The sequence below is a fragment of the Pleurodeles waltl genome, chromosome 6 (genome assembly GCF_031143425.1).
Source record: "Pleurodeles waltl isolate 20211129_DDA chromosome 6, aPleWal1.hap1.20221129, whole genome shotgun sequence".
NCBI classification, from domain to species: domain Eukaryota; kingdom Metazoa; phylum Chordata; class Amphibia; order Caudata; family Salamandridae; genus Pleurodeles; species Pleurodeles waltl.
Window position 1 is genome coordinate 17,081,671 of NC_090445.1, and position 27,422 is coordinate 17,109,092.

The following is a 27,422-nucleotide window of genomic DNA, read 5'->3' on the forward strand; positions in this document are numbered from 1 at the left end:
TTGATCTCCAGGTCCCCCAGATGAGCTCCCCACCCTAGAGTGGAAGCATCCATTATTACTGTGGCCACAGGCGGAACTTGCGAGAACGGCCTTCCTCGGGAAAGATTGTCGTCCGCAATCCACTATTTCAAATCCATGGCAGCATCTCTGGAGATCCTCACTGAGCCTTCGAGATCCCCTTTGTGTTGAGACTACTGCCTTCGGAGGCACCACTGAAGAGCCCTCATGTGCCAGCGAGCATGCCTGACCAACAGTATGCACGAAGCAAACAGACCGAGCAGACGTAGGACCTTGAGGACTGGAATGACCGCTCCATTTTGAAACATTGGAACCAACGCCTGAATGTCCTGAACCCGCTGAGGCGGAGGAAAGGCTCGATTTAATGTTGTATCCAGTACTGCCCCTATGAACAGGAGGCGCTGAGAGGGCTCTAGGTGAGATTTGGGCACGTTCAACGAAAATCCCAGGTCGAACAACAACTGGGTTGTGGACTGTAGGTGACGCAAAACGAGCTCCGGAGACCTGGCTTTGATCAACCAGTCGTCTAGATAAGGAAATACTGCTATCCCCTTCCGTCTGAGCTCTGCCGCAACCACCGACATCACCTTCGTGAGGACTCGAGGTGCTGAAGTAAGACCAAACGGGAGAACCGCAAACTGATAGTGCTGCGACCCCACCACAAACCGGAGATACTTCCTGTGCGACTTGAGTATCGGGATATGAAAGTAAGCATCCTGCAAGTCGACAGACACCATCCAATCTCCATTGTTCAGCGCCAAAAGCACCTGAGCTAGGGTCAGCATCTTGAACTTTTCCTGTTTGAGGAACCAATTCAAGATCCTTAGGTCCAGGATTGGCCTCAACCGACCATCCTTCTTGGTAATCAGGAAGTATCTTGAGTAACAACCTTGACCCCTTTCCTGCTCCGGAACCAACTCCACCGCGCCCTTTGAAAGGAGGACTTGAACCTCCTGTTCTAACAACAGGAGGTGTTCTTCTGAACAATAAGATGGGCGGGATGGGGGGCGGAAACTCCAGAAAGGGAAGGGTGTAGCCTTTTCTCACAATGCTGGTAACCCAGGAGTCTGATGTTATGACCTCCCACTTGTGGAGAAAATTCAGTAACCTCCCCCCTACAGGAGTGGAGTGAGTGGGAATTGGTGGAAGCCTAAGGCTGCTTCCCCTGCTGCACCCCTCCAGAGGAAGAGGCAGAGTGCTGCTGAGAGGCTCCCCTGGTACGGACCCTACCCCTCCCTCTAAAAGATCTATAGGAGAGAGCAGAGGTAGGCTGCTGGAATTTCCCTTGAAAGGAGGAGGATGAGGAGCCACGACCAAATCCTCGAAACCTCCTAAAAAATCTAGAGGAGGCAGAAGAAGTGGCTTGCAAGCCCAGCGACTTGGCCGTGGCCCTGCTCTCCTTGAACCTCTCTATGGCCGAATCCGCCTTCGCACCAAAGAGCTTGTCCCCATCAAAAGGAAAGTCCAGTAGGGTCGACTGCACATCCGAGGAAAATCCTGAGTTACGGAGCCAAGCCTGCCTCCTCGTAACTACAGCAGTGCCCATTGCTCTAGCAACCGAGTCAGTTGTATCCAACCCAGATTGGATAACCTGAGTTGCAGCTGCTTGAGCGTCCGATACCAGATTCAATAGCCCCTGAGGGACCTCCGTATGCGTAGATGCAATTTCGTCCATCAGAGCATAAATGTACCTTCCTAAACTACATGTAGCATTGGTGGACTTCAATGCCATGCTACATGACGAGAACACCTTTTTGGATGCCATGTCCATCTTCTTGGAATCTCTATCCGAGGGCACAGATGGAAAAGAGCCAGGAGCAGACCTTGCCGAGCAGTAAGCCTGAACCACCAAGCTTTCAGGTGTTGGATGTCTGGTAAGAAAACCAGGGTCAGCCGGTGCAGCCCGATACCGCCTAGCCACAGATCTATTGACAGCTGAAGAAGACACCGGCTACTTCCAGACTTCCAATACAGGTTCCAGCAGCGCCTCATTGAACGGCAAAAGTGGTTCTGCCGATGCAGAGGCCGGGTGCAACACCTCTGTCAACAAATTTTGCTTGGCTTCAGTCACTGGCAAAGGAAGATCCAAGAAGCTAGCTGCCTTCCTGATAGCAGAATGAAAAGTGGCCGCCTCTTCTGTATTCTCCCCAGAAGATGACAAGTCCCACTCGGGGGAAGTATCTAGGCCACTAGCAGTGTCCAGCCCATGGAGACCTTCATGAGAGTCCTCAATCTCCCCTTCCTCCAGGTTTTGTCTCTGGTTCTCCTGCTCTTCAAGGAGGCGGAGAGCAAGCCTCCTCGAGTGCAGCCTCTCCTCTATCCTCGGCGTCGACATGGCGTCAGCAGATGTCGAAGAACGATGCTGATCTTCTGATCCGTCCGACGCCGGGTCTACAGGCGGCATAGGTCCCTTTGGCGCCGAACGAGGAGTCGGATGGAGAGAAGACTGCTTCGGAGTCGTAGGAGGTCTAGACGGCGCCACTGGTTGAAACATCGAAGCCGCCGAAGCTGTTGAAGCCGAAGCCTCAGGAGCCAATACCGACTCCGAGCCCACGTTCCCCAGGGGGAGAAAGGTCATAAAGGGTGCCGGTCGAAGCGGAGCCGGAGCACCCATGTTGAAAGCCAAAGGGCCCGAAGGACCAGCCAGTCCACCACCTGGAGCCATCTGCTGGAAGATGGAAAACATTGCATTTAAAAATGCGGTATTATCAGCTCCAGGGGCCGGGAAAGCCGGGGTACTGGGGTGCCTGGTTCGAAGGCGATACCGACGCCGGTCTCGACGTCTGCAACGACGGAGAAAACATTTGAGGCTGCGGAACCTCAAACACTGAAGGTGGTTGGCCCGATGACCCGGGCGAAGTCGGTGAGGCTGGAGAAGGCAACGGCGTCGACGGATGGGGAGTGACAGTGGGACTGACCTCCCAAGTCTTCCGACGTTGAGTTGATGGTGACCTCGTCCGAGACCTCTCTTTACTCGACCGGCGCTGTGATTCTCAACGACGCCGGGAGTCCCGATGACGCCGATGAGACTTCGGTGACGAGGATTTTCGATGGTGTCTCTTTTCCTTCTTTTTCGACTTCGCCAGAAAAAGCTTGGCCTCGCGCTCTTTCAGGGCCTTCGGATTCATATGTTGACAAGAATCACACTTGTCAACATCATGATCGGAACTAAGACACCAAAAACAGTCAGAATGTGGGTCCGTTACCGACATTTTGCCCCCACACTCACGACAGGGCTTGAATCCTGACTTTCTCTGCAACATTGTAATCTCAAAGAAAAAATAGATCCAAAAAACACACTAACTGTCGAACAGCAACAGTAGCTCCCTCGAAGATAACCGTTTAGAATGGCACGGAAAGAAGGGAACTGACGTCGACGAGGACCTCTTATTGCCTGTATGACATCAGACGGCGTCGCGTGGGCAACTGTGACCTCCTCGTCGACATACAGAAGCTAGGAAGAAGATTTCCGTCGAATGCTGGCGCAATGGGAGTATTCATTAGGTGAGGAATCCACAGGTAGTTGTATCCATCAGAAACTGGGAATCCTCAATCTATCATATTCTCAAATATCCTACGTTGGTTCGGGGTCATCTCGGGTTTGAAAGTTACTATGTGGGCACCAGAAGGAATATGGTATCTTCGGGTCAGACTGGCCCACACAAAGCAGACTTTCCTTGACCTTAACTTCGTGAGGGTTTTGGAATGTTTATGAGTGTTGGTGTGATTTTGGAGCGACCTCCCTTTGTCTCTGATGGGCAAAGGGAATCCCTATTGGCTCAGCAATGGAAGAAAATCCATGCTGATGCATAAACGGTGAGCTTCAATGCACGATTCAAATTGATTCAATACAACTTTATCCATCAAGCATACTTCTCACCAAAAATACTACATCACATCTACGAAAATAGACCGGACGGATGCGGCAGACTTTACACATGTGGTATGGAGTTGCTCGTCACTGGAGACATATTGATCAAGGGTGGTGGGAAGTCTTAACGCGGCAGCGGGATGGGATATACAGGTGGAACCAAAGGGAGTGCTGCTGGGCTTGATACCAACGCCATCAGATAAGAAACAGAGTAGAATTCCTGCTACTGGGTCTACTGGTGGAAACGTCGCATTGCCATAGTATGGTTGGAGGCAAATCCTCCCCTCCCAGTTTGTGGACTTGGGCAGTGCTGGGCGAGGGGCGGCTGAAGCATGTAATGCGTGAGAAGGTGATAGACTTAGCGGAATAAACACAAGAATAATGCATTAGAATATTATCTGTGTGAAAACACACAGTGAGCTGGGTGAGTAAACACAGAGACATTTTCAGTGAGTGATCAACAACCGAATTTAGTGGTGATTACACAGAGTGCTTAGAAATAGCAGCATGAAGCGAGGGGTACTTTGTACTGTCTATCACTCTGATCATTAGGTGCTAATCCCACAGTAGTCAGTACAATCTCTCACTCAGTAGTACTGATCCCCACACAGTTCCTTAAATCCTCCTGCAGAGTCTGAACAAACATGCTTCCTAGGTCTGGAGCTGAAAGAACCATGGGCCTTGTTGGGGAGGGGAGGGGGGGGGGTAGTTTACTGAAGCATCACACAAGAAGGGAGGTGTGATTTCAGGAATGCATGGCCACGCTTACACTGTCTATGGTATAGGCTGCAACACCTTGAAAATTGACATATTTACAAACGTAACTGTTCTGTAACTAAGGTAAAGAACCACCTCCCATCTGGTCTACTGGCGGTACTAGCAATACTTAAACACGAAACAGTGTTAAACAAAACAGAATCTGCATGTTACTACAGGAAACAGATCTCCTTTAGATCACACGGATCTCATGAATCCAGAGACTGATTAGTAGGTAGGGGTGTTAACCTTCCCTGCACCGCCATGACCGTAGTCAACCCAGCTCAGCTAGACCGATGCCCTTGTGCGCAGTGTAGGACGCGCTTCCAGGCTCACTTGTCTGTCTTTCCTACAGCCCGTTCTCCGTTCCCCTTACAGTCCTCTCAACAGATGCAAACCCATGGACATAACAAGAGATATACAAGGTACTTCAGTGCTGGGTCTTTCAACCCGTTGGATCATGCACTCTGAGTCTCCAGAACCCACCATCCCCTTGCCTGCATTGACCAGCCATACACGGCCGCCTCTTCTCACTGCTACATTTCTGTGTCTTTCACATGTGATTCTGCACTTGGTATTAAGGCGGTCCCTGGGCTCTGGAGCTTCTTTAGAATTTATTAACATTTCTTGACAATTCTGCATTTTCTTATGACCTTTTGGGAAATTTAAAGACATCTCCCATGCTGAGTTACCTTTATCTTTTGGTACTGATTTCACTAGTGTCCTTCTTGTAATGTCAGTCAGAGATGTCTCATCAGGATTCCTACTCAGCTTTTACACTTAATAGTTACACATACGGTTCAACTTCGCACAAGTAGACGTGGACTTTAAGGACTCTTGTAGCTTCTCAATGTCCCCACAGATGGTGACATGTTTGGCTTGACTCTGCAGTCTCTCAGACTGTGCAGCAGTGTGTTCAAAACTATGACGCCAAACACCACCCGACAGAGTCAACGTGTCCTCAGTAAACATATCACACAAACAGGGGCATCTTGTGGGAGTAACAGTGATTAGCATTCACGAGTCCTTTGGCTCCTTCCACTGGTCTAGGAACAAATAATCACCTGAGGATGAAACAAATGTGGCACAAAGCTGTCCCTAGAGTCTGCAAGAGCAATGACTAAAGGGCGGGATTCTGAGAGAAGTATTCTGTCATGAGCAAATTCATCTCGTAGTACTCCGCTTTCTTTCAAGGCTGAAACTTAAGAGCTATACCATGGTCATGATAAGCCTGGGTAGGAATTAGAGCTTGTGCAAATGCTATTCACATCGAGGTGACCACAAAAGCATGACTGCCGCCCAATGCTTTTAACTTTAAAATGGAAAAACAGGTTCTTGGTAATGGCTGACTGCCACACCGTTATCCATACACTAAAGTGCCAACCTCTGCATTCTAATGAAGGCTTTTATAACTTTAGTATCTCTTTATTGACATTTTATCCGAGGTTTGCAAACAACAACGTATTGGAACAATGAATTCACGGACAAAAGAATAATTAGCTAGAGGAAGGAGAGATGGAACAAGAATAGTCAGAGTGAATGCCACAGCAAGAGAAGGTTAATCCAAGCTCTCTTTAAGCATTGCCACAGATGATGGATGGCGCACACACACACACAGGAAGCACAGCTCACAACTCCATGCACAACGAGCAAAAACTACTTTTAGATATGGATGAAGGAATTCAAAAAGCACCAAAAAAAGCTGAGAGTAGCAGAGCAAAGAAGCCTGGCAGAAAAAGCTTCTTACCTTTGGTAACGCTCCTTCTGGTGGATATTCTATTCAGCTGCAGATTCCTCACCCCTAGAACATCCCCAGGTGCCAGACCGAGCCCAGGGAATGCTTCCAGCAGTGAGCACACCTGCTGGTAGGTGCTACTATGTGGCTGAATGCTGACTCTATACTGCCCCAAAGTGACGGGGGGAAGCCACATGTGTGCAGATGTTAGTTTCCTGAGCCTTTCTTTGGAGTGAAGAACCCGCTGTCTCACACAGTGTGCTGATTATGAAGTCTATAAAAAGACCACCCCAAAGAACAGGGTGGAAGTCAGAACGAGCATCCCCCAAAAAGAGCATTTCCATAGGTAAGTAACCTGCTCCTCTGATTGATACTTCTATTTGCAGATTCCTCAGGAGAGACGCCAAAGCAGTACATCCAAAGGTGCAGTGCCTGGGAGTGGATGCGGACCAGAATGAGCTGTTGAACTAGCCGTCCCGCCGGACGCAACTGTAAGGGCAGTAGTGTTCTGTGAACATATGTGCCGACGACCACCACGCAGCCTGGCAGATGTCTAGAACAGGCAACGAAGCAGCTCTAGCAGTCTTGGCCCTGGTGGAACAGTTCTCCAGGCCCTCAAGGGGCTGCTTCTTGAGGTCTTGATACAGAAGGCTGTCCACCTTCGCAGGGTCCTAGCTTGCACGGCCGCCCCCTTCTTTGCAGCACAGAAAGTGACCAAGCACCGCTCACCCGTCTGATAGCTCTTTATGCAGTTGATGCAAAAACTCAGAGACATCCTAGGGTCAGACAATGCAGTCTCCCCTGTGTTTAGGCGCAGGAAGGCGCAAAAACAATAAGAGAGAAAATGGCCAGTGTGGAAGGAAATCTTCAGTAGGAAACCAACCTGATCCTCAATACCAATTTGTCTGGAAAGAAGATGGTGTAGGGCCGCTGTACCAAAGGTGCCCGTGGCTCATTCATGCAACATCATAATGAGGAAGACGGTTCTAGAGCTCAGAGTCGTAAAGAATAGCTGGCATGGGCTTTAAGGGCATCCACAGGAGAAATGTCAAGATCAAGTTCAGGTCCCACTGAGGCAAAACGAGCCCACCAAACCTTTTATAAAACACTTTACAATCCACATCATAAACAAAGACAGAGGATCAGGTACACACTGACAGGGTTGATAAATATTTCACTGTGAGCACAGCAAGGCCGTGTTCAGCTAACAACAATATATGAAACTTTGCTTTAAAAGGGGTCAGTGTTTCAAGCTCTGCACCAAGTGACAAATTTGTCCCAGCACGCAGTGACTTTGTGAAAGAGTGTCTGCCACAAGAATGACAACCACCTTGCTTGGCAAAACAAATGCATTTAGCTGCTGCTGATCAGTCTCCATGCACGGGGGTGTAACTTCTGGAGGTTTGGATGCAGGGCTCTGCCCTGCTTCTGAGACGGGACGTCTTACAGTTTACGAGCTCTGGGTACCATACTTTTAAGACCCGGTGGATATGGTGAGAACGACTTGAGCCCACCCCGTCTGGATCTTCCTCAGAACTTGAGGGAGGAGGGGAAGTGCTGGACATGAGTACAGAAGACGCTGTGGCCATCGCAGCCGGACGAACTCTGCTAGCGAGTGCTCAGAAGGTAACAAATGCACAGAATTGCTGACAATGTACAGTCTTGTGCTGGCAAAGAGATCCAGCCAGAACATCCTACTGACCACAGATGCCCTGCGTCAACCCGGGGTGAGGAAGCTACTCATGACTCACCAGACAATGCCAGCTCAGTGCACTTACTATAGCTGTGGTTCCCAACCTGTGAGTCGGGGACCCTTGGGGGTCCGCGGCTGCTTAAAAAATTTAATAACATTAGGTCCCAGCTATCAGTAATGACTCTTTGGGGGTCCCCGTGTTCCAATAATGATTCAGTGGGGGTCCCCGGGCTCCAGTATTGATAAAATGGGGGTCAACAGAAGTCAAAAGGTTGGGAACCACTGTACTATAGCATTTAGGGGCCTTTCATGGTGGTTGTCAATCAGGAAGATGTTCTGCTGGTCCAGCCACCTACAGAGGCGTAGCGTCTCCCTGCACACTACACAGTCCTGTTTGTTGCAGCGCTACATAACAGTTGTGGTTTTCATGAGGACCTGCACCAACCCCACTTTTATGGGTGGCAAGAAGTATTTTAGGGTCAGACTGATCGTCTAAAACTTCAAAATGTGAAAAGGAGCTGGTTCTGATCTTCATGGGACTGCAGGGCAAGTGTATGAAAGTATGCATACAGCAGGTCCAAAGACGCCATACCTTCTCCCGCATCCAGAGCCAGCGGCATTAGAGCCAGAGCGAGCATTTCCAACCTGCCCTTCCTCAGAAAAACATTTGGTGGCTTTAAGTCCAAAATGGGCCAAAGACCTCCACACTACTGAATGAGGAAGGAAGACATGAGTGACTTTCCTGTAACTCCAGTTCTCCAACATTGAATATTTTATATATTCACATGCTTAAATCATTCCCCATCAGGCTGGGAATTCCCCGTACATTAACATAGCAGTGCACTGTGTACAATACATTTAACATACAGTATATAATGTAAAAAGGCCATAGGCCTGAAACAACACAGCATCTTTAGTAACACTTCCTTCCCATTTTTGCCTGATCCCAAGGACCAAAGGCATACCTCGTGCAGGTCCATGACGAACATCTGCCTTCTGCAGTCTCGGCATGGCCTGAAACTCATCTACGGTGGGACATCGCTCACTAGTACACTGTTGCTTGGAGTCAAGACTGACAAACTGGGAGTGGAGCTTCGAACCTGTGCTGAAAGGCATGGGAAGAAAGGGACTGACGTCAGCAGGAAGGGGTGGTGGTGTTCCTCCTCAGATCCCGGCTGGTACCTGGAGATACCCTTAAAGCGAGGCATCTGCGCCTAGGAGTATCCATCACAGCCGAACACAAGAGGCAGCGCTGATGTATGTACAGAAGACAATACAAAGGAAGTGAAGAACAAAACTAAAAGAAAGCTGAAAACAGGAACTCAGACAACAAAGAGATACTGAAAGAAGACAGAGAAGAAATAGTATAAAGAAAAGGGAACTGTACACTTTGGAAGGGCAGCACAAAGAGAAGAAAAATATACATGGAAAGAGCAATAGTATACAGTATCAATTCCAGGGAGAAGAAAGGAATGAATGACCTGAATATTTCTAAAGTTAGACAGCTGCAGGTGGCACTTAAGGGAAATGGTGGGGTTCAATGAAAGGGAAAAGAGGGGAGACCTCGACGGCCATTAACAGAGTTAATAAAGGACAGTGACATCTGTGCATCAGAAGTGAGAAATCATCACTGAAGCTCAAAATATGAGATCATAATCTAAAGAGGAGGTGTAGGAGAGAGTTTGAAAAGAAGGGGGTCAGGAAAGGACCCCCCAGGGCTCCATCCCTCCAAAGGCAGATCCAGGGCGTGAGGACGAGGAGGAGGAAAGCCCAGTCCAGGCCGGTAATGAGACACCAGAAGACAGAACAGAGAGGAAAGGCTGCCCCACCACCACAAAGACCTGATCGATAAAAGAATGAGCGCTGCGGTCAGTCTGCGGCGAGGGCTCCACCGGGTGAGTTGCAGAACGGGGGCGTGGCAGGGAAGCCCAGGTCTCACAAGGGTCTCATAATGTGAGCTGCGACCCTGCCAGGGTTGCTATGGAGCAGGCCTCGCCCCTGGGTGTTCACACCCACGTTTGATGATGTAGACTCCATTCCGAGGTGCGGACCGAGGCTCCCACATGGGGTCAGAATCCATCCACCAAGGATCTCTCTCCGGCTCCATGAAGCGTGCCAGGTCCACGGGCCGCACCCCTCGCCCTGCCCTGAGAGCGTTTTAAAGACAATAACTTGTCTCTGCTCCCCGTGGACGAACACACCCCACAAACAGCACCACCACGTGTGCACAGGCTTCACTCGTTCTGTGGTATCTGCCGGGGGGGGGTGGGGGGGGGGGGGGGTGTAAGACATCTCTGTGCACACTGGCCCGATTCTGGATGTTTTTTTGGGGGGGCGCATCATGTTGTGTTACACCACTGTGCACACTGGCCCGATTCTGGATGTTTTATCCACATTAGTCGTGGGCTCCTCACACTCCCCTGATCAGACCCTTCTGGAGTAGCTGTGTTTACTCCTATCTATGGTGTCAATATCAGCCTTTACTCACAAACCTTGTCCTGTGAGTGACTCTCTTACTGGCTCTAACGGCAATGTGACTTATTTGTGTATTTCCACGACTAAAACAGATTGTTAAAAAAAAATAAAAAAACTTTTGGAATCACAAAAAGTCAGAGTTATATTACTTGGCTTAGTTACTATTATTAATTTTTCAATATATATTACAACACAAAAAATAAGCTTAAAGATTGGAAGCAATATCCAGAGCTGGTGACTGATTCGACGGACTGACTTCATGGCCCACAGCATTGCATCAGTGGCTCTGGGTGTGCAAACACAGGCGCACATGCCTGTCCCACTTTGGAGACAGATACCTGTGCCAACACAGAAACCAGATGACGGTGAATGGACAAGAGTTATCGGGGAGCTCCAAACTAATCTGTAGGGAGAGGGCGGAGTCTAGGTCAATGAGGAGAGGGTCACTGGGGGTGATTTGGGGTCTGATGCAGGAGCTGAGCTGAGAGAAGTGGGGAATTGTTCTAGGCACGGGTTGCTCACAAGAGTGTTAACAGGTCTGGGTACCTAAAGTGAGGGATATTTCTGCAGGGACGGCACCTGGCCCTTCATGGGGGTCAGGCAAGTAGGGAGGGTTTTGGCAGGGATGACATGAACTGGGGTGAATGGATATGGTTTGTGACAGGAGCTGCCTGTGAACTACCGATGCTCAACTACTAAGCTTACTAAACACACTCACTTGTTCTCCTCCTCTTCCTTGGAATTTTTCTTGGGCTGATACTTCTTTGACAGATTCCTGCAATAAAACAAAAGAAAACGTGAACGAAGCCTCTGTGAGAATTCCCTATATCTACCACATAAATGGTGTCTTTACAGTATTTGCAGTAGTATCAGCATATTGTGCATCATTTTGAAGAGGGGGAGTGTACCCAGAATAACATCTTTATTCAACCCGCTGAAGTCTATGCACAGCCTAATGGCCCCACTTAGCTTTCGGGACACCTCCACAGGGGTCAACCCTTCAGTCACCTGCACAGGGACAATTATTCCTCGCATAGCCTCAACAGTTCAGCCTTCAGCACATTCAAGGGTTTCCCCCTCACCTTCGCTGCGACAGGAGAGACACCTTCTTTCATTTAATGTGGTGAGAGCAGTTCCTTAGTGTAGGAGGCTGGCATGGCTTGTAGTGGGTACCAGAGATACTTACACCTTGTGCCAGGTCCAGTTATCCCTTATTAGTGTAGAAGAGGTGTTTCTAGCCGCTTGGGCTGATAGAAGGTAGCTATGGCAAAGCAGCTTGGGCTGAACTAGGAGACATGTAAAGCTCCTACTATACCACTGGTGTCATATGCACAATATCATAAGAAAACACAATACACAGAATTACTAAAAATAAAGGTACTTTATTTTTATGACAATATGCCAAAAGTATCTCAGTGAGTACCCTCAGTATGAGGATAAGTTATATACACAAGATATATGTACACAAACCAAAATTAGGTAAGTAATAGCAAGAAAAGTAATGCAAGCAGTGTAGAATTACAGTAGATTGCAATAGGAGCACATAGGTATAGGGGCAACACAAACCATATACTCCAAAAGTGGAATGCGAACCACAAATGGGCCCCAAAACTATGTGAGCTTGTAGAGGGTCGCTGGGACTGTAAGAAAACAGTGAGGGTTAGAAAAATAGCCCACCCCAAGACCCTGAAAGGTAGGTGTAAAGTGCACCTGCTACCCCCAGAGAGCACAGAAGTCGTGATAGGGGGATTCTGCAGGAAGAACAAACACCAGCAATGCAGCAACAGTGGATTTCCGGACCTGAGTACCTGTAAGACAAGGGGACCAAGTCCAATAGTCGCAACAGTATCGAGAGTGGGCAGGAGCCCAGGAAATGCCAGCTGAGGGTGCAAGGAAGCTGCCACCGGATGGAAGAAGCTTGGAGTTCTGCAAGAAAGAAGAGAGCTAGGGGCTTCTCCTTTGGAAGAGGGATGTCCCACGTCATGATGAAGCTTGCAGAGGTGTTCCCACGCAGAAAGACCGCAAACAAACCTTGCTAGCTGCAAGGGTCGCGGTAGAGGTTTTTGGGTGCTGCTGTGGCCCAGGAGGGACCAGGATGTCGTCACTTGGAGGAGGAGACAGCAACTCAGGGAGCCCTCACAGAAGCAGGCAGCACACGCAAAAGTAACTGAACAGGCACTTGGAAGGAAAGTGAACCGGAGTCCACGCAAAGTCATAAAAGGGAGTCCCACGACGCCGGAGGACAACTCAGAAGGTTGTGCACCGCAGGAAGGAGTGTCGGGGACCCAGGCTTGGCTGTGCACAAAGTAAATCCTGGAAGAGTGCAAAGGAGCCAGAGCAGCTGCAAATCACGCGGTACCCAGCAATGCAGTCTACCGTGGGAAGGCAAGGACTTACCTCCACCAAACTTGGACTGAAGAGTCACTGGACTGTGGGAGTCACTTGGACAGAGTTGCTGAGTTCCAGGGACCACGCTCGTCAGGATGAGAGGGGACCCAGAGGACCAGTGTTGCAGTCTTTTGGTGCCTGCGTTAGCAGGGGGAAGATTCCGTCGACCCACGGGACATTTCTTCGGAGCTTCTGGTGCAGGGTGAAGGCAGGCTACCCCCAGAGCATGCACCACCTGGAAACAGTCGAGAAAGCCAGCAGGATGAGGCGATACAAGGTTGCTAGTAGTCGTCTTGCTACTTTGTTGCGGTTTTGCAGGCGTCCTGAGCAGTCAGCGGTCAATCCTTTGGTAGAAGGTGAAGAGGGAGATGCAGAGGAACTCTGATGAGCTCTTGCATTCGTTATCTGAAGAATTCCCCAAAGCAGAGACCCTAAATAGCCAGAAAAGGAGGTTTGGCTACCTAGGAAGGAGGATTGGCTACCAAGAGAGGTAAGAGCCTATCAGAAGGAGCCTCTGATGTCACCTGCTGGCACTGGCCACTCAGAGCAGTCCAGTGTGCCCCCAACACCTCTGTTTCCAAGATGGCAGAGGTCTGGGACACACTGGAGGACCTCTGGGCACCTCCCCTGGGAGGTGCAGGTCAGGGGAGTGGTCACTCCCCTTTCCTTTGTCCAGTTTCACGCCAGAGCAGGGATGGGGGATCCCTGAACCGGTGTAGACTGGCTTATGCAGAGATGGGCACCATCTGTGCCCATCAAAGCATTTCCAGAGGCTGGGGGAGGCTACTCCTCCCCAGCCCTCACACCTATTTCCAAAGGGAGAGGGTGTTACACCCTCTCTCAGAGGTAGTCCTTTGTTCTGCCTTCCTGGGCTAGGGCTGCCTGGACCCCAGGAGGGCAGAAGCCTGTCTGAGGGGTTGGCAGCAGCTGCAGTGGAGACCCCGGAAAGGCGGTTTTGCAGTACCCGGGTTCTGTGCTAGAGAACCGGGGGTGACAATTCCATGGTCTTAGACATGTTACATGGCCATGTTCGGAGTTACCATTGTGACGCTATACATAGGTAGTGACCTATGTATAGTGCACACGTGTAATGGTGTCCCCGCACTCACAAAGTCCGGGGAATTTTCCCTTAACGATGTGAGGGCACCTTGGCTAGTGCCAGGGTGCCCACACACTAAGTAACTTTGCACCCAACATTCACCAGGTGAAGGTTAGACCTATAGGTGACTTATAAGTTACTTAAGTGCAGTGGTAAACGGCTGTGAAAAAACGTGGATGTTATTTCACGCAGGCTGCACTGGCAGGCCTGTGTAAGAATTGTCAGAGCTCCCTATGGGTGACAAAAGAAATGCTGCAGCCAATAGGGATCTCCTGGAACCCCAATACCCTGGGTACCTCAGTACCATATACTAGGGAATTATATGGGTGTACCAGTATGCCAATGTGAATTGGTAAATTTAGTCACTAGCCTGTTAGTGACAAATTTGGAAAGCAGAGAGAGCATAACCACTGAGGTTCTGGTTAGCAGAGCCTCAGTGAGACAGTTAGGCATCACACAGGGAACACATACAGGGCACATACTTATGAGCATTGGGGCCTTGCCTGGCAGGGTCCCAGTGACACATAGACTAAAACAACATATATACAGTGAAATATGGGGGTAACATGCCAAGCAAGATGGTACTTTCCTACACTTACACAACTTAATACTGACCTGAACGCCTCAGGATATTGTTTTGGGAAGTCCTCACATCACACCACCACTTGTCAAATGCACACCTGCTGTCTGCATTAGAGGGTTCAGGAAAACCCTCAACTACGTCTGAGTGGCTCAACCCAGAACGATGATACTACCATCTGCATTTTACATTGCACAAATAGATACTTATATCAAATGAAGTGATTGAAGTAACCATTATATGACCTGCCTAGCATACCCCCCAGGCCGCACATCCATCTTCAACAATGACACCTTATCCGCAGAGTTCTTTGTAAAAGTGTAGTGAAATAATAGCTAATCGTAAACAAGTCAAACATAACCTCCAACTCCATGCCTTCAATCTTCAGTTCGGCAGCGAGGTCCCTTTGCACTTCAGACGTACCAGAAGAACAACTTTGCCACATACTTTCTTGAGGCTCTTATGATTTACCCCTGCAACATTTCACAAAATGACCACGTCGGCCACAGCAGCTCCACACTGTCTTGAAAGGAAGGCAATTGTTGTGATATGCCATGTGCCCAGACATACCACATCTGAAAGTACTGGCATTAAATTATACCTTGGCTGATTTGGTCAAGGTTACTCCGCTATTTGCTCCCACCACATCTACTTCCTACTCTCTTCGTTTCTTCACTCTCTGCAACTCTTCTACGCAGCTGAGAACATGCACCACACGATTAGCAGCTGCAATTAGATCACTTGGTGGTGGCTTGCCTTTAGCCAAAGTTCCTCTTGTCCTGTTGGATCTTGTCCAACTTAAAGTGTAAGATATGTTTCTCATTAAGGGCGCCCAATTTTTAAGTCGCCGACGGTTTCCTCAATGTTGTAAGGCACTGCTTTACTGTCTAGTGCTACTGTCAAAATAGGATCTTCCCAAAGCTGTTCGGACCCCTGGAAGATGATGTAGGTCAAGTACTTTATGCCAATAACTTCAAGTACTACCTTAAACTTGTTTAAAGTACGTTCTTCCCCATTAATGAGATTGGGCAGGTTCTCTAAAACAGTAGTTCCCAACCTTATGACTTCTGTGGACCCCTGTTTAACATTACTGGAACCTGGGACCCCCACTGAATCAATATAGAATCCAGGGACTCCCCACCGAATCATTACAGGAAGCCCAGGACCCCTACTGAGTCATTACTAGAGCCAGGGACCCCTACTGAGTCATTACTAGAAGCCAGGTACTCCCACTGATTCATTATTGTAATCCAGAGACCCCTACTGAGTCAAAACAGGAAGCCCAGGACCCCTACTGAGTCATTACTAAAGTCAGGGACCCCTACTGAGTCATTACTAGAAGCCAGGGACCCCCACCGAGTCATTACAGGAAGCCAAGATCACCTACTGAGTCATTACTAGAAGCCAGGTACTCCCACTGATTTATTACTGGAATCCAGGGACTCCCCACTGAGTCATTACAGGACGCCCAGGACCCCTACTGAGTCATTACTAGAAGCCAGGTACTTCCATTGATTTATTATTGAATCCAGGGACCCCCCACTGAGTCATTACAGGAAGCCAGGGACCCCTACTGAGTCATTAATAGAAGCCAGGTACTCCCATTGATTCATTATTGAATCCAGGGACCCCCACTGAGTCATTAAAGGAAGGCAGGGACCCCTACTGAGTCATTACTAGAAGCCAGGGACCCGACACCGAGTCATTACAGGAAGCTCAGGACCCCTACTGAGTCATTACTAGAAGCCAGGTACTCCCACTGATTCATTATTGGAATCCAGGGACTCCCCACTGAGTCATTATTAGAATCCAGGGACCCCCCCACTGAGTCATTACAGGAAGCCCAGGACCCCTACTGAGTCATTACTAGAAGCCAGGGACCCCACACCGAGTCATTACAGGAAGCCCAGGACCCCTACTGAGTCATTACTAGAGCCAGGGGCCCCTACTGAGTCATTACTAGAAGCCAGGTACCCCCACTGATTCATTATTGGAATCCAGGTACTCCCACTGATTCATTATTAGAATCCAGGGACCCCCCCACTGAGTCATTACAGGAAGCCCAGGACCCCTACTGAGTCATTACTAGAAGCCAGGGACCCCACACCGAGTCATTACAGGAAGCCCAGGACCCCTACTGAGTCATTACTAGAAGCCAGGTACTCCCACTGATTCATTATTGGAATCCAGGGACTCCCCACTGAGTCATTATTGGAATCCAGAGACCCCTACTGAGTCATTACAGGAAGCCCAGGACCCCTACTGAGTCATTACTAAAGTCAGGGACCCCTACTGAGTCATTACTAGAAGCCAGGGACCCCCCACCGAGTCATTACAGGAAGCCAAGATCACCTACTGAGTCATTACTAGAAGCCAGGTACTCCCACTGATTTATTACTGGAATCCAGGGACTCCCCACTGAGTCATTACAGGACGCCCAGGACCCCTACTGAGTCATTACTAGAAGCCAGGTACTTGCATTGATTTATTATTGAATCCAGGGACCCCCCACTGAGTCATTACAGGAAGCCAGGGACCCCTACTGAGTCATTACTAGAAGCCAGGTACTCCCATTGATTCATTATTGAATCCAGGGACCCCCACTGAGTCATTACAGGAAGCCAGGGACCCCTACTGAGTCATTACTAGAAGCCAGGGACCCCACACCGAGTCATTACAGGAAGCCCAGGACCTCTACTGAGTCATTACTAGAGCCAGGGACCCCTACTGATTCATTATTGGAATCCAGGGACTCCCCACTGAGTCATTATTGGAATCCAGAGACCCCTACTGAGTCATTACAGGAAGCCCAGGACCCCTACTGAGTCATTACTAGAGTCAGGGACCCCTACTGAGTCATTACTAGAAGCCAGGGACCCCCCACCGAGTCATTACAGGAAGTCAAGGACACCTACTGAGTCATTACTAGAAGCCAGGTACTCCCACTGATTTATTATTGGAATCCAGGGACTCCCCACTGAGTCATTACAGGACGCCCAGGACCCCTACTGAGTCATTACTAGAAGCCAGGTACTTCCATTGATTTATTATTGAATCCAGGGACCCCCCACTGAGTCATTACAGGAAGCCAGGGACCCCTACTGAGTCATTACTAGAAGCCAGGTACTCCCATTGATTTATTATTGAATCCAGGGACCCCCACTGAGTCATTAAAGGAAGCCAGGGACCCCTACTGAGTCATTACTAGAAGCCAGGGACCCGACACCGAGTCATTACAGGAAGCCCAGGACCCCTACTGAGTCATTACTAGAGCCAGGGGCCCCTACTGAGTCATTACTAGAAGCCAGGTACTCCCACTGATTCATTATTGGAATCCAGGTACTCCCACTGATTCATTATTGGAATCCAGGGACCCCCCCCACTGAGTCATTACAGGAAGCCCAGGACCCCTACTGAGTCATTACTAGAAGCCAGGGACCCCACACCGAGTCATTACAGGAAGCCCAGGACCCCTACTGAGTCATTACTAGAAGCCAGGGACCCCTACTGAGTCATTACTAGAAGCCAGGGACCCCTACTGAGTCATTACTAGAAGCCAGGTACTCCCACTGAGTCATTACAGGAAGCCAGGGACCCCTACTGAGTCATTACTAAAGTCAGGGACCCCTACTGAGTCATTACTAGAAGCCAGGGACCCCCCACCGAGTCATTACAGGAAGCCAAGGACCCCTACTGAGTCATTACTAGAAGCCAGGTACTCCCACAGATTCATTTTTGGAATCCAGGGACTCCCCACCGAGTCATTACAGGAAGCCAGGGACCCCCTCCCCACTGAGTCATTACTAGAGCCAGGGACCCCTACTGAGTCTTTACTAGAAGCCAGGTACTCCCACTGATTCATTATTGGAATCCAGGGACCCCCCCACTGAGTCATTATTAGAGCCAGGGACCCCTACTGAGTCATTACAGGAAGCCAGGGACCCCCCACAGAGTCATTAGTAGAAGCCAGGGACCCCCCACCGAGTCATTACAGGAAGCCAAGGACCCCTACTGAGTCATTACTAGAAGCCAGGTACTTCCATTGATTCATTATTGAATCCAGGGACCCCTACTGAGTCATTACTAGAAGCCAGGGACCCCTACTGAGTCATTACTAGAAGCCAGGGACCCCCCACCGAGTCATTACTAGAAGCCATGGACCCCACACCGAGTCATTACAGGAAGCCCAGGACCCCTACTGAGTCATTACTAGAGCCAGGGACCCCTACTGAGTCATTACTAGAAGCCAGGTACTCCCACTGATTCATTATGGGAATCCAGAGACCCCCCCACTGATTCATTATTGGAATCCAGAGACCCCTACTGAGTCATTACAGGAAGCCCAGGACCCCTACTGAGTCATTACTAGAAGCCAGGGACCCCTACTGAGTCATTACAGGAAGCCCAGGACCCCTACTGAGTCATTACTAAAGTCAGGGACCCCTACTGAGTCATTACTAGAAGCCAGGGACCCCCACCGAGTCATTACAGGAAGCCAAGATCACCTACTGAGTCATTACTAGAAGCCAGGTACTCCCACTGATTTATTACTGGAATCCAGGGACTCCCCACTGAGTCATTACAGGACGCCCAGGACCCCTACTGAGTCATTACTAGAAGCCAGGTACTTCCATTGATTTATTATTGAATCCAGGGACCCCCCACTGAGTCATTACAGGAAGCCAGGGACCCCTACTGAGTCATTAATAGAAGCCAGGTACTCCCATTGATTCATTATTGAATCCAGGGACCCCCACTGAGTCATTAAAGGAAGCCAGGGACCCCTACTGAGTCATTACTAGAAGCCAGGGACCCGACACCGAGTCATTACAGGAAGCCCAGGACCCCTACTGAGTCATTACTAGAGCCAGGGGCCCCTACTGAGTCATTACTAGAAGCCAGGTACTCCCACTGATTCATTATTGGAATCCAGGTACTCCCACTGATTCATTATTAGAATCCAGGGACCCCCCCACTGAGTCATTACAGGAAGCCCAGGACCCCTACTGAGTCATTACTAGAAGCCAGGGACCCCACACCGAGTCATTACAGGAAGCCCAGGACCCCTACTGAGTCATTACTAGAAGCCAGGTACTCCCACTGATTCATTATTGAAATCCAGGGACTCCCCACTGAGTCATTATTGGAATCCAGAGACCCCTACTGAGTCATTACAGGAAGCCCAGGACCCCTACTGAGTCATTACTAAAGTCAGGGACCCCTACTGAGTCATTACTAGAAGCCAGGGACCCCCCACCGAGTCATTACAGGAAGCCAAGATCACCTACTGAGTCATTACTAGAAGCCAGGTACTCCCACTGATTTATTACTGGAATCCAGGGACTCCCCACTGAGTCATTACAGGACGCCCAGGACCCCTACTGAGTCATTACTAGAAGCCAGGTACTTGCATTGATTTATTATTGAATCCAGGGACCCCCCACTGAGTCATTACAGGAAGCCAGGGACCCCTACTGAGTCATTACTAGAAGCCAGGTACTCCCATTGATTCATTATTGAATCCAGGGACCCCCACTGAGTCATTACAGGAAGCCAGGGACCCCTACTGAGTCATTACTAGAAGCCAGGGACCCCACACCGAGTCATTACAGGAAGCCCAGGACCCCTACTGAGTCATTACTAGAGCCAGGGACCCCTACTGATTCATTATTGGAATCCAGGGACTCCCCACTGAGTCATTATTGGAATCCAGAGACCCCTACTGAGTCATTACAGGAAGCCCAGGACCCCTACTGAGTCATTACTAGAGTCAGGGACCCCTACTGAGTCATTACTAGAAGCCAGGGACCCCCCACCGAGTCATTACAGGAAGTCAAGGACACCTACTGAGTCATTACTAGAAGCCAGGTACTCCCACTGATTTATTATTGGAATCCAGGGTCTCCCCACTGAGTCATTACAGGACGCCCAGGACCCCTACTGAGTCATTACTAGAAGCCAGGTACTTCCATTTATTTATTATTGAATCCAGGGACCCCCCACTGAGTCATTACAGGAAGCCAGGGACCCCTACTGAGTCATTACTAGAAGCCAGGTACTCCCATTGATTTATTATTGAATCCAGGGACCCCCACTGAGTCATTAAAGGAAGCCAGGGACCCCTACTGAGTCATTACTAGAAGCCAGGGACCCGACACCGAGTCATTACAGGAAGCCCAGGACCCCTACTGAGTCATTACTAGAGCCAGGGGCCCCTACTGAGTCATTACTAGAAGCCAGGTACTCCCACTGATTCATTATTGGAATCCAGGTACTCCCACTGATTCATTATTGGAATCCAGGGACCCCCCCACTGAGTCATTACAGGAAGCCCAGGACCCCTACTGAGTCATTACTAGAAGCCAGGGACCCCACACCAAGTCATTACAGGAAGCCCAGGACCCCTACTGAGTCATTACTAGAAGCCAGGGACCCCTACTGAGTCATTACTAGAAGCCAGGGACCCCTACTGAGTCATTACTAGAAGCCAGGTACTCCCACTGAGTCATTACAGGAAGCCAGGGACCCCTACTGAGTCATTACTAAAGTCAGGGACCCCTACTGAGTCATTACTAGAAGCCAGGGACCCCCCACCGAGTCATTACAGGAAGCCAAGGACCCCTACTGAGTCATTACTAGAAGCCAGGTACTCCCACAGATTCATTTTTGGAATCCAGGGACTCCCCACCGAGTCATTACAGGAAGCCAGGGACCCCCCCCCACTGAGTCATTACTAGAGCCAGGGACCCCTACTGAGTCATTACTAGAAGCCAGGTACTCCCATTGATTCATTATTGGAATCCAGGGACCCCCCCACTGAGTCATTATTAGAGCCAGGGACCCCTACTGAGTCATTACAGGAAGCCAGGGACCCCCCACAGAGTCATTAGTAGAAGCCAGGGACCCCCCACCGAGTCATTACAGGAAGCCAAGGACCCCTACTGAGTCATTACTAGAAGCCAGGTACTTCCATTGATTCATTATTGAATCCAGGGACCCCTACTGAGTCATTACTAGAAGCCAGGGACCCCTACTGAGTCATTACTAGAAGCCAGGGACCCCCCACCAAGTCATTACTAGAAGCCATGGACCCCACACCGAGTCATTACAGGAAGCCCAGGACCCCTACTGAGTCATTACTAGAGCCAGGGACCCCTACTGAGTCATTACTAGAAGCCAGGTACTCCCACTGATTCATTATGGGAATCCAGAGACCCCCCCACTGATTCATTATTGGAATCCAGAGACCCCTACTGAGTCATTACAGGAAGCCCAGGACCCCTACTTAGTCATTACTAGAAGCCAGGGACCCCTACTGAGTCATTACTAGAAGCTAGGGACCCCTAGTGAGTCATTACTAGAAGCCAGGGACCCCTACTGAGTCATTACTAGAAGCCAGGTACTCCCACTGAGTCATTACAGGAAGCCAGTGACCCCTACTGAGTCATTACTAGGGCCAGGGACCCCTACTGAGTCATTACTAGAAGCCTGGTACTCCCAATGATTCATTATTGGAATCCAGAGACCCCTACTGAGTCATTACAGGAAGCCCAGGACCCCTACTGAGTCATTACTAAAGTCAGGGACCCCTACTGAGTCATTACTAGAAGCCAGATACTTCCATTGATTCATTATTGGAATCCAGGGACTCCCCACTGAGTCATTACAGGAAGCCAGGGACCCCTACTGAGTCATTACTAGAAGCCAGTTACTCCCACTGAGTCATTACAGGAAGCCAGGGACCCCTACTGAGTTATTACTAGAGTCGGGGACCCCTACTGAGTCATTACTAGAAGCCAGGTACTCCCACTGATTCATTTTTGGAATCCAAGGACCCCCCCCGAACTAACTCATTACTGTAAGCTAGGGACCCCGGCCTAAACATTTTGAGGATTTGGAACACAAAATAATGCACACAAAAAACAGAAACAAGAATTAATCAAACACATACACAAATGGTAATACATTTTATTTAATTTCCAAACTAATATAAATTAAAAACAAATAATAATAATATTAATAGGAATGTTGGAGCGTTTCTAAATGCAACTGAAGCCACGCATTTTCTATACTATATTTATAGCCTCCAATTTTAAATTCCTTGACACTTACAGTCCATTTTAATTTTTTCACTTGTACATTTAGCCACTTTATTTGTATTCACTTTGTGAATCTGTTTGTATTAGTTAATTTCCTAAGCATTCGTGGATCCCCGGAGATTTCACAGACCCCCAGGGGTGCCCGGACCACAGCTCGGGAGCCACAGCTCCAAGACGTGTTGGTCTTCCACAGTCAGGTCATTACCTAGAAGGTGACTTGTCTCCAGGCCCCAAGCGAGCTCCACACACAAAAGCATCACTTACAAATACTCCAGTCAACCGCAGTGCTGGGACACCAGGGTGCGAAAGGGTAATGGAGGTGGGATCAGGTTTTTCATGCCGGTCAGGCTAACGCACCCATACCACGAGGTGGGCTATAGAACACCCTACCTCTCAGCTGCCAGACCCCCAGATGTCTGAAGTGCTAGAGTGCCACACAGAGGAAGAGAGATGCCTGGCCTTCACACCAAGGCGGGATCATATACCCTTCATGTTCCTATTTGTATTACTGAGTTCCACGCCCGTGCGGTGACGCGCACCCGTACTTCTCTCACGCCTGGCGCGGCTCACTGGACGCGTGTCACGCATTGCAATCTGCACTGCCCCTGAAAGCAGAATTCTCGAGCAGGCTTTGTAAAGCATCCCCGAGGGGCTTCATCTCGCTTTGGCCCCGGGCCCTCTGGTGATTGGCCTTGTGCAACTGGCCCTACCCACGGTATCCCTGTGGATTCCTCGTGTCGTTTCTCGCTCGTCGCGCTGTGGCCCCTCTCCCTGTCAACTATCAAATAATAAATAACTCGGTAAACGCAGCTCAGACACCAGGTTGTGCACAGAATAGGAAGCCTAGGGGGGACATGGGGTGGACCCCAAGAGCAGCCCCTTAGCTGAAGGAGTTCCAGGGTGAGTCCCAGGTGAGTGAGCCAGAACAGACTCCAGGGTGTGCACAGAATAGGAAGCCTAGGGGGGACATGGGGTGGACCCCAAGAGCAGCCCCTTAGCTGAAGGAGTTCCAGGGTGAGTCTCAGGTGAGTGAGCCAGAACAGACTCCAGGGTGTGCATGTGTTGTCTCTCTCTGTGGCTGCACCCCGGAATAGGAAGCCTAGAGGGGCATGGGGTGGACCCCAAGAGCAGCCCCTTAGCTGAAGGAGTTCCAGGGTGAGTCTCAGGTGAGTGAACCAGAACAGACACCAGGGTGTGCATGTGTTGTCTCTCTCTGAGGCTGCACCCCAGAATAGGAAGCCTTGGTGGGGGACATGGGGTGGACCCCCCAGAGCAGCCCCTTAGCTGAAGGAGCTCCAGGGTTTCAGACGCCTGACCGCTCAGGTGAGTGAACCAGAACAGACTCCAGGGTGTGCATGTGTTGTCTCTCTCTGTGGCTGCACCCCGGAATAGGAAGCCTAGAGGGACATGGGGTGGACCCCCAGAGCTGACACGGAGGGACCCAGCGTGAACCCCTCTACATACAAGGCCACACCGGCTCTCCCTTCTCCCAGGCTGGCTCTATCACGGGGGGGTGAAGATGCGCGCACCCCGGAGCCGCCGACGGCGCATTGCACTGTGTTGACCTCACATTATTCTTGGAGGTTAGTTCGGCTCTTATCTGGTTGTCGATTCTCAAGGTCAACGCTGACTTAACCTTCTTAGGGTCGAGATATGACACTTCCGGCGCGGAACATCCATGCTGTAATTATGTTCACATGTCCTATGGGCACCATGACTGTAGGGCATGCTATCTAGGCGCTGCATCTTCGCGCACAAGTGTGTCAAAATGGAAACCGCACCAGCAGGAGTGCGAACTGACAGACACACCCACACACAACACACACACACACACACACACACACAACACAACACACACACACACGAGAGCCCAAATGGAAATATTACTAGAGTAGGTGCCAGGCCCGAGCTTCAAACGTTGACAGATCAGAGAGTGCCCTCAGTCACTAGAGTCCGAGGAGGGAGCCGGGCCTTCCAGTCACAATCAACTACTCACTCACCCTGCAAACCTCACTAAGGGTGCTCAGTGCCCTCAGTCACTAGAGTCCGAGGAGGGAGCCGGGCCTTCCAGTCACAATCAACTACTCACTCACCCTGCGATCCTCACTAAGGGTGCTCAGTGCCCTCACTCCCTAGAGGTAAAGGAGGGATCCGGGCCTTCCAGTAACAATCAACTACTCACTCACCCTGTGATCCTCACTAAGGGTGCTAAGTGCCCTCAGTCACTAGTGTTGGAGGAGGGATCCGGGCCTTCCAGCCACAATCAACTACTCACTCACCCTGTGATCCTCACTAAGGGTGCTCAGTGCCCTCACTCCCTGGTGTCCGAGGACGGAGCCGGGCCTTCCAGTCACAATCAACTACTCACTCACCCTGTGATCCTCACTAAGGGTGCTCAGTGCCCTCACTCCCTATTTATTTATTTATTTATTGATTTTATATAGCGCACAGCTACCCGAAGGTTTCCCGGCGCTAAAGACAATGCAAGACAAAGGCAGGCTCAGACGAGCAACTTAGGCAATTACTGGTTAAAGAGCCATGTCTTAAGCTCTTTGCGAAATCTAATGAACACCCTTTCATGACGCAAGTAAGAGGGAAGAGAATTCCAGAGAGAGGGAGCTAGGAAAGCAAAAGAGCGTCCCCCCATTTTGGCACGTCTGAATTTGGGCACCTGGAATTTTAGTTGATTAGAGGATCGAAGTAAACTAGAGGGCCGGTATTGTTGGACCAGGATATTAAGGTAGCTAGGAGCTAGGCCCGTATTAATTTTATGCATGTAGCATAGGGCTTTAAATTTGATACGATTCTCAATTCTTAGCCAATGAAGTTCACGAAGTGCACCAGAAGTAGGAGTGATTCTGGGAAGTTGGCAAAGAAGCCTGGCCGCCGAGTTCTGAACAACTTGCAGTTTATGTAGCTCTTCTTTATTCGCACCCAAATAGAGCACGTTTCCGTAATCCAGTCTAGAAATAACTAGCGCTTGGATCACAGTTCTCTGGGCAGCCATAGGAAGCATCCAGAGAATTTTGCGAAGCCACTTCAAGATAGCGAAACAGGTAGAAGCTACTTTGGTCACCTGTTTTTTCATATTCAACTGATCATCAATTATGATGCCTAGGTTACGTGCAGAGAGGGAAGGCATAGGGGGGGCACCCAACTCAGAGGGCCAATGTTGGGGGCCCCAAAGAGATTTTTTATTTCCAAAAATGAGGAGTTCTGTCTTACCTCCATTAAGTTTGAGTTTATTAAAATGCATCCAATTGGCTATCTTAGATAGTCCCATTTGCAAAGAGGGAGGGTTAGCGGTTTCTTTAGAAGAGAGTGAAAAAATAAGTTGAGTGTCATCGGCATAAGAAAAAATAGTTAAACCAGCTTGTTCTGCTATGCTCGCCAAAGGACTGACATATATATTAAAGAGTAGTGGACTGAGAATGGAGCCCTGGGGAACTCCATAAGGGGATGCATGAGTCAAAGAGGAAGCTATATGAGAGAAAACCTGAAAAGTCCTATTAGATAAAAAACTGGATAACCACAGAAGGGCTTTGCCGCCAATGCCCTTAGTATTAAGAGTTTTTAGGAGAGATGAGAGAGATACAGTGTCAAAAGCTGCGCTTAAATCCAATAGGATAAGAGCTACAGTTTCTCCTTTATCAATTTGTTGGCGGATATTTTCAGTCACACCCAGTAAGGTCGCCTCAGTTGAGTAGCCAACACGAAAACCAGATTGGGAAGGGTGGAGGATGTTATTGGTTTCTACAAACTGGGATAATTGAAAATTAACATGTTTTTCCAAAATTTTGGAAAAAACAGGCAAAAGAGAAATTGGGCGAAAGTTAGAGAAAATTTCAGGATCAGAGTTAGTTTTCTTAAGTAAAGGAAGAACCATTGCATGCTTCCATGATGCCGGCACATAAGCTTCGGTAAATGACAAGTTAAGAAACTGCATAATGAAGAGAAGTATGGAGGGGTCAAGCTTTTGAAGTACCGAGATGGGGATAGGATCTTGCGGGGAACCAGTTTTAATGCTTGTGAGAATATTAGAGAAAGAGGCAGTATCCATAGGGAGCCATTCATTGAGTAAGTTAGAATGATTGACTTGGGTTGTTTCTTGAATGATAGGAAAAGGTAAAGAGTGAGTAGATTGGGATTTAGTGATAATACTGGCATGATTCGAGTCATTGTGGAATTCAGCATAAATTTTGTCAATTTTATCCACAAAGAAGGTCGCCAAATCATTACATTTCTTGGAGTCCGAGGACGGAGCCGGGCCTCACTAAGGGTGCTCAGTGCCCTCACTCCCTAGAGTCCGAGGAGGGATCTGGGCCTTCCAGCCACAATCAACTACTTACTCACCCTGTGATCCTCACTAAGGGGGCTCAGTGCCCTCACTCCCTAGAGTCCGAGGAGGGATCCGGGCCTTCCAGCCACAATCAACTACTCACTCACCCTGTGATCCTCACTAAGGGGGCTCAGTGCCCTCACTCCCTAGAGCACGAGGACGGAGCCGGGCCTCACTGAGGGTGCTCAGTGCCCTCACTCCCTGGAGTCCGAGGAGGGATCCGGGCCTTCCAGCCACAATCAACTACTCACTCACCTTGTGATCCTCACTAAGGGTGCTCAGTCCCCTCACTCCCTAGAGCCCGAGGACGGAGCCGGGCCTCACTAAGGGTGCTCAGTGCCCTCACTCCATGGAGTCCGAGGAAGGATC

At 49.5% G+C, this 27,422-nt stretch overlaps 1 protein-coding gene across 1 annotated transcript in view; it reads right to left on the bottom strand.

Moving 5' to 3' along the window:
* Positions 1 to 27,422, bottom strand: part of FNBP1 (formin binding protein 1) — a 331,426-nt gene that overhangs the window by 91,509 nt on the left and 212,495 nt on the right. The window contains exon 3 of the mRNA XM_069241973.1: positions 11,267 to 11,323. Within this exon, the coding sequence (XP_069098074.1) occupies positions 11,267 to 11,323 (57 nt within the window). The remainder of the gene's footprint in view (positions 1 to 11,266; positions 11,324 to 27,422) is intronic.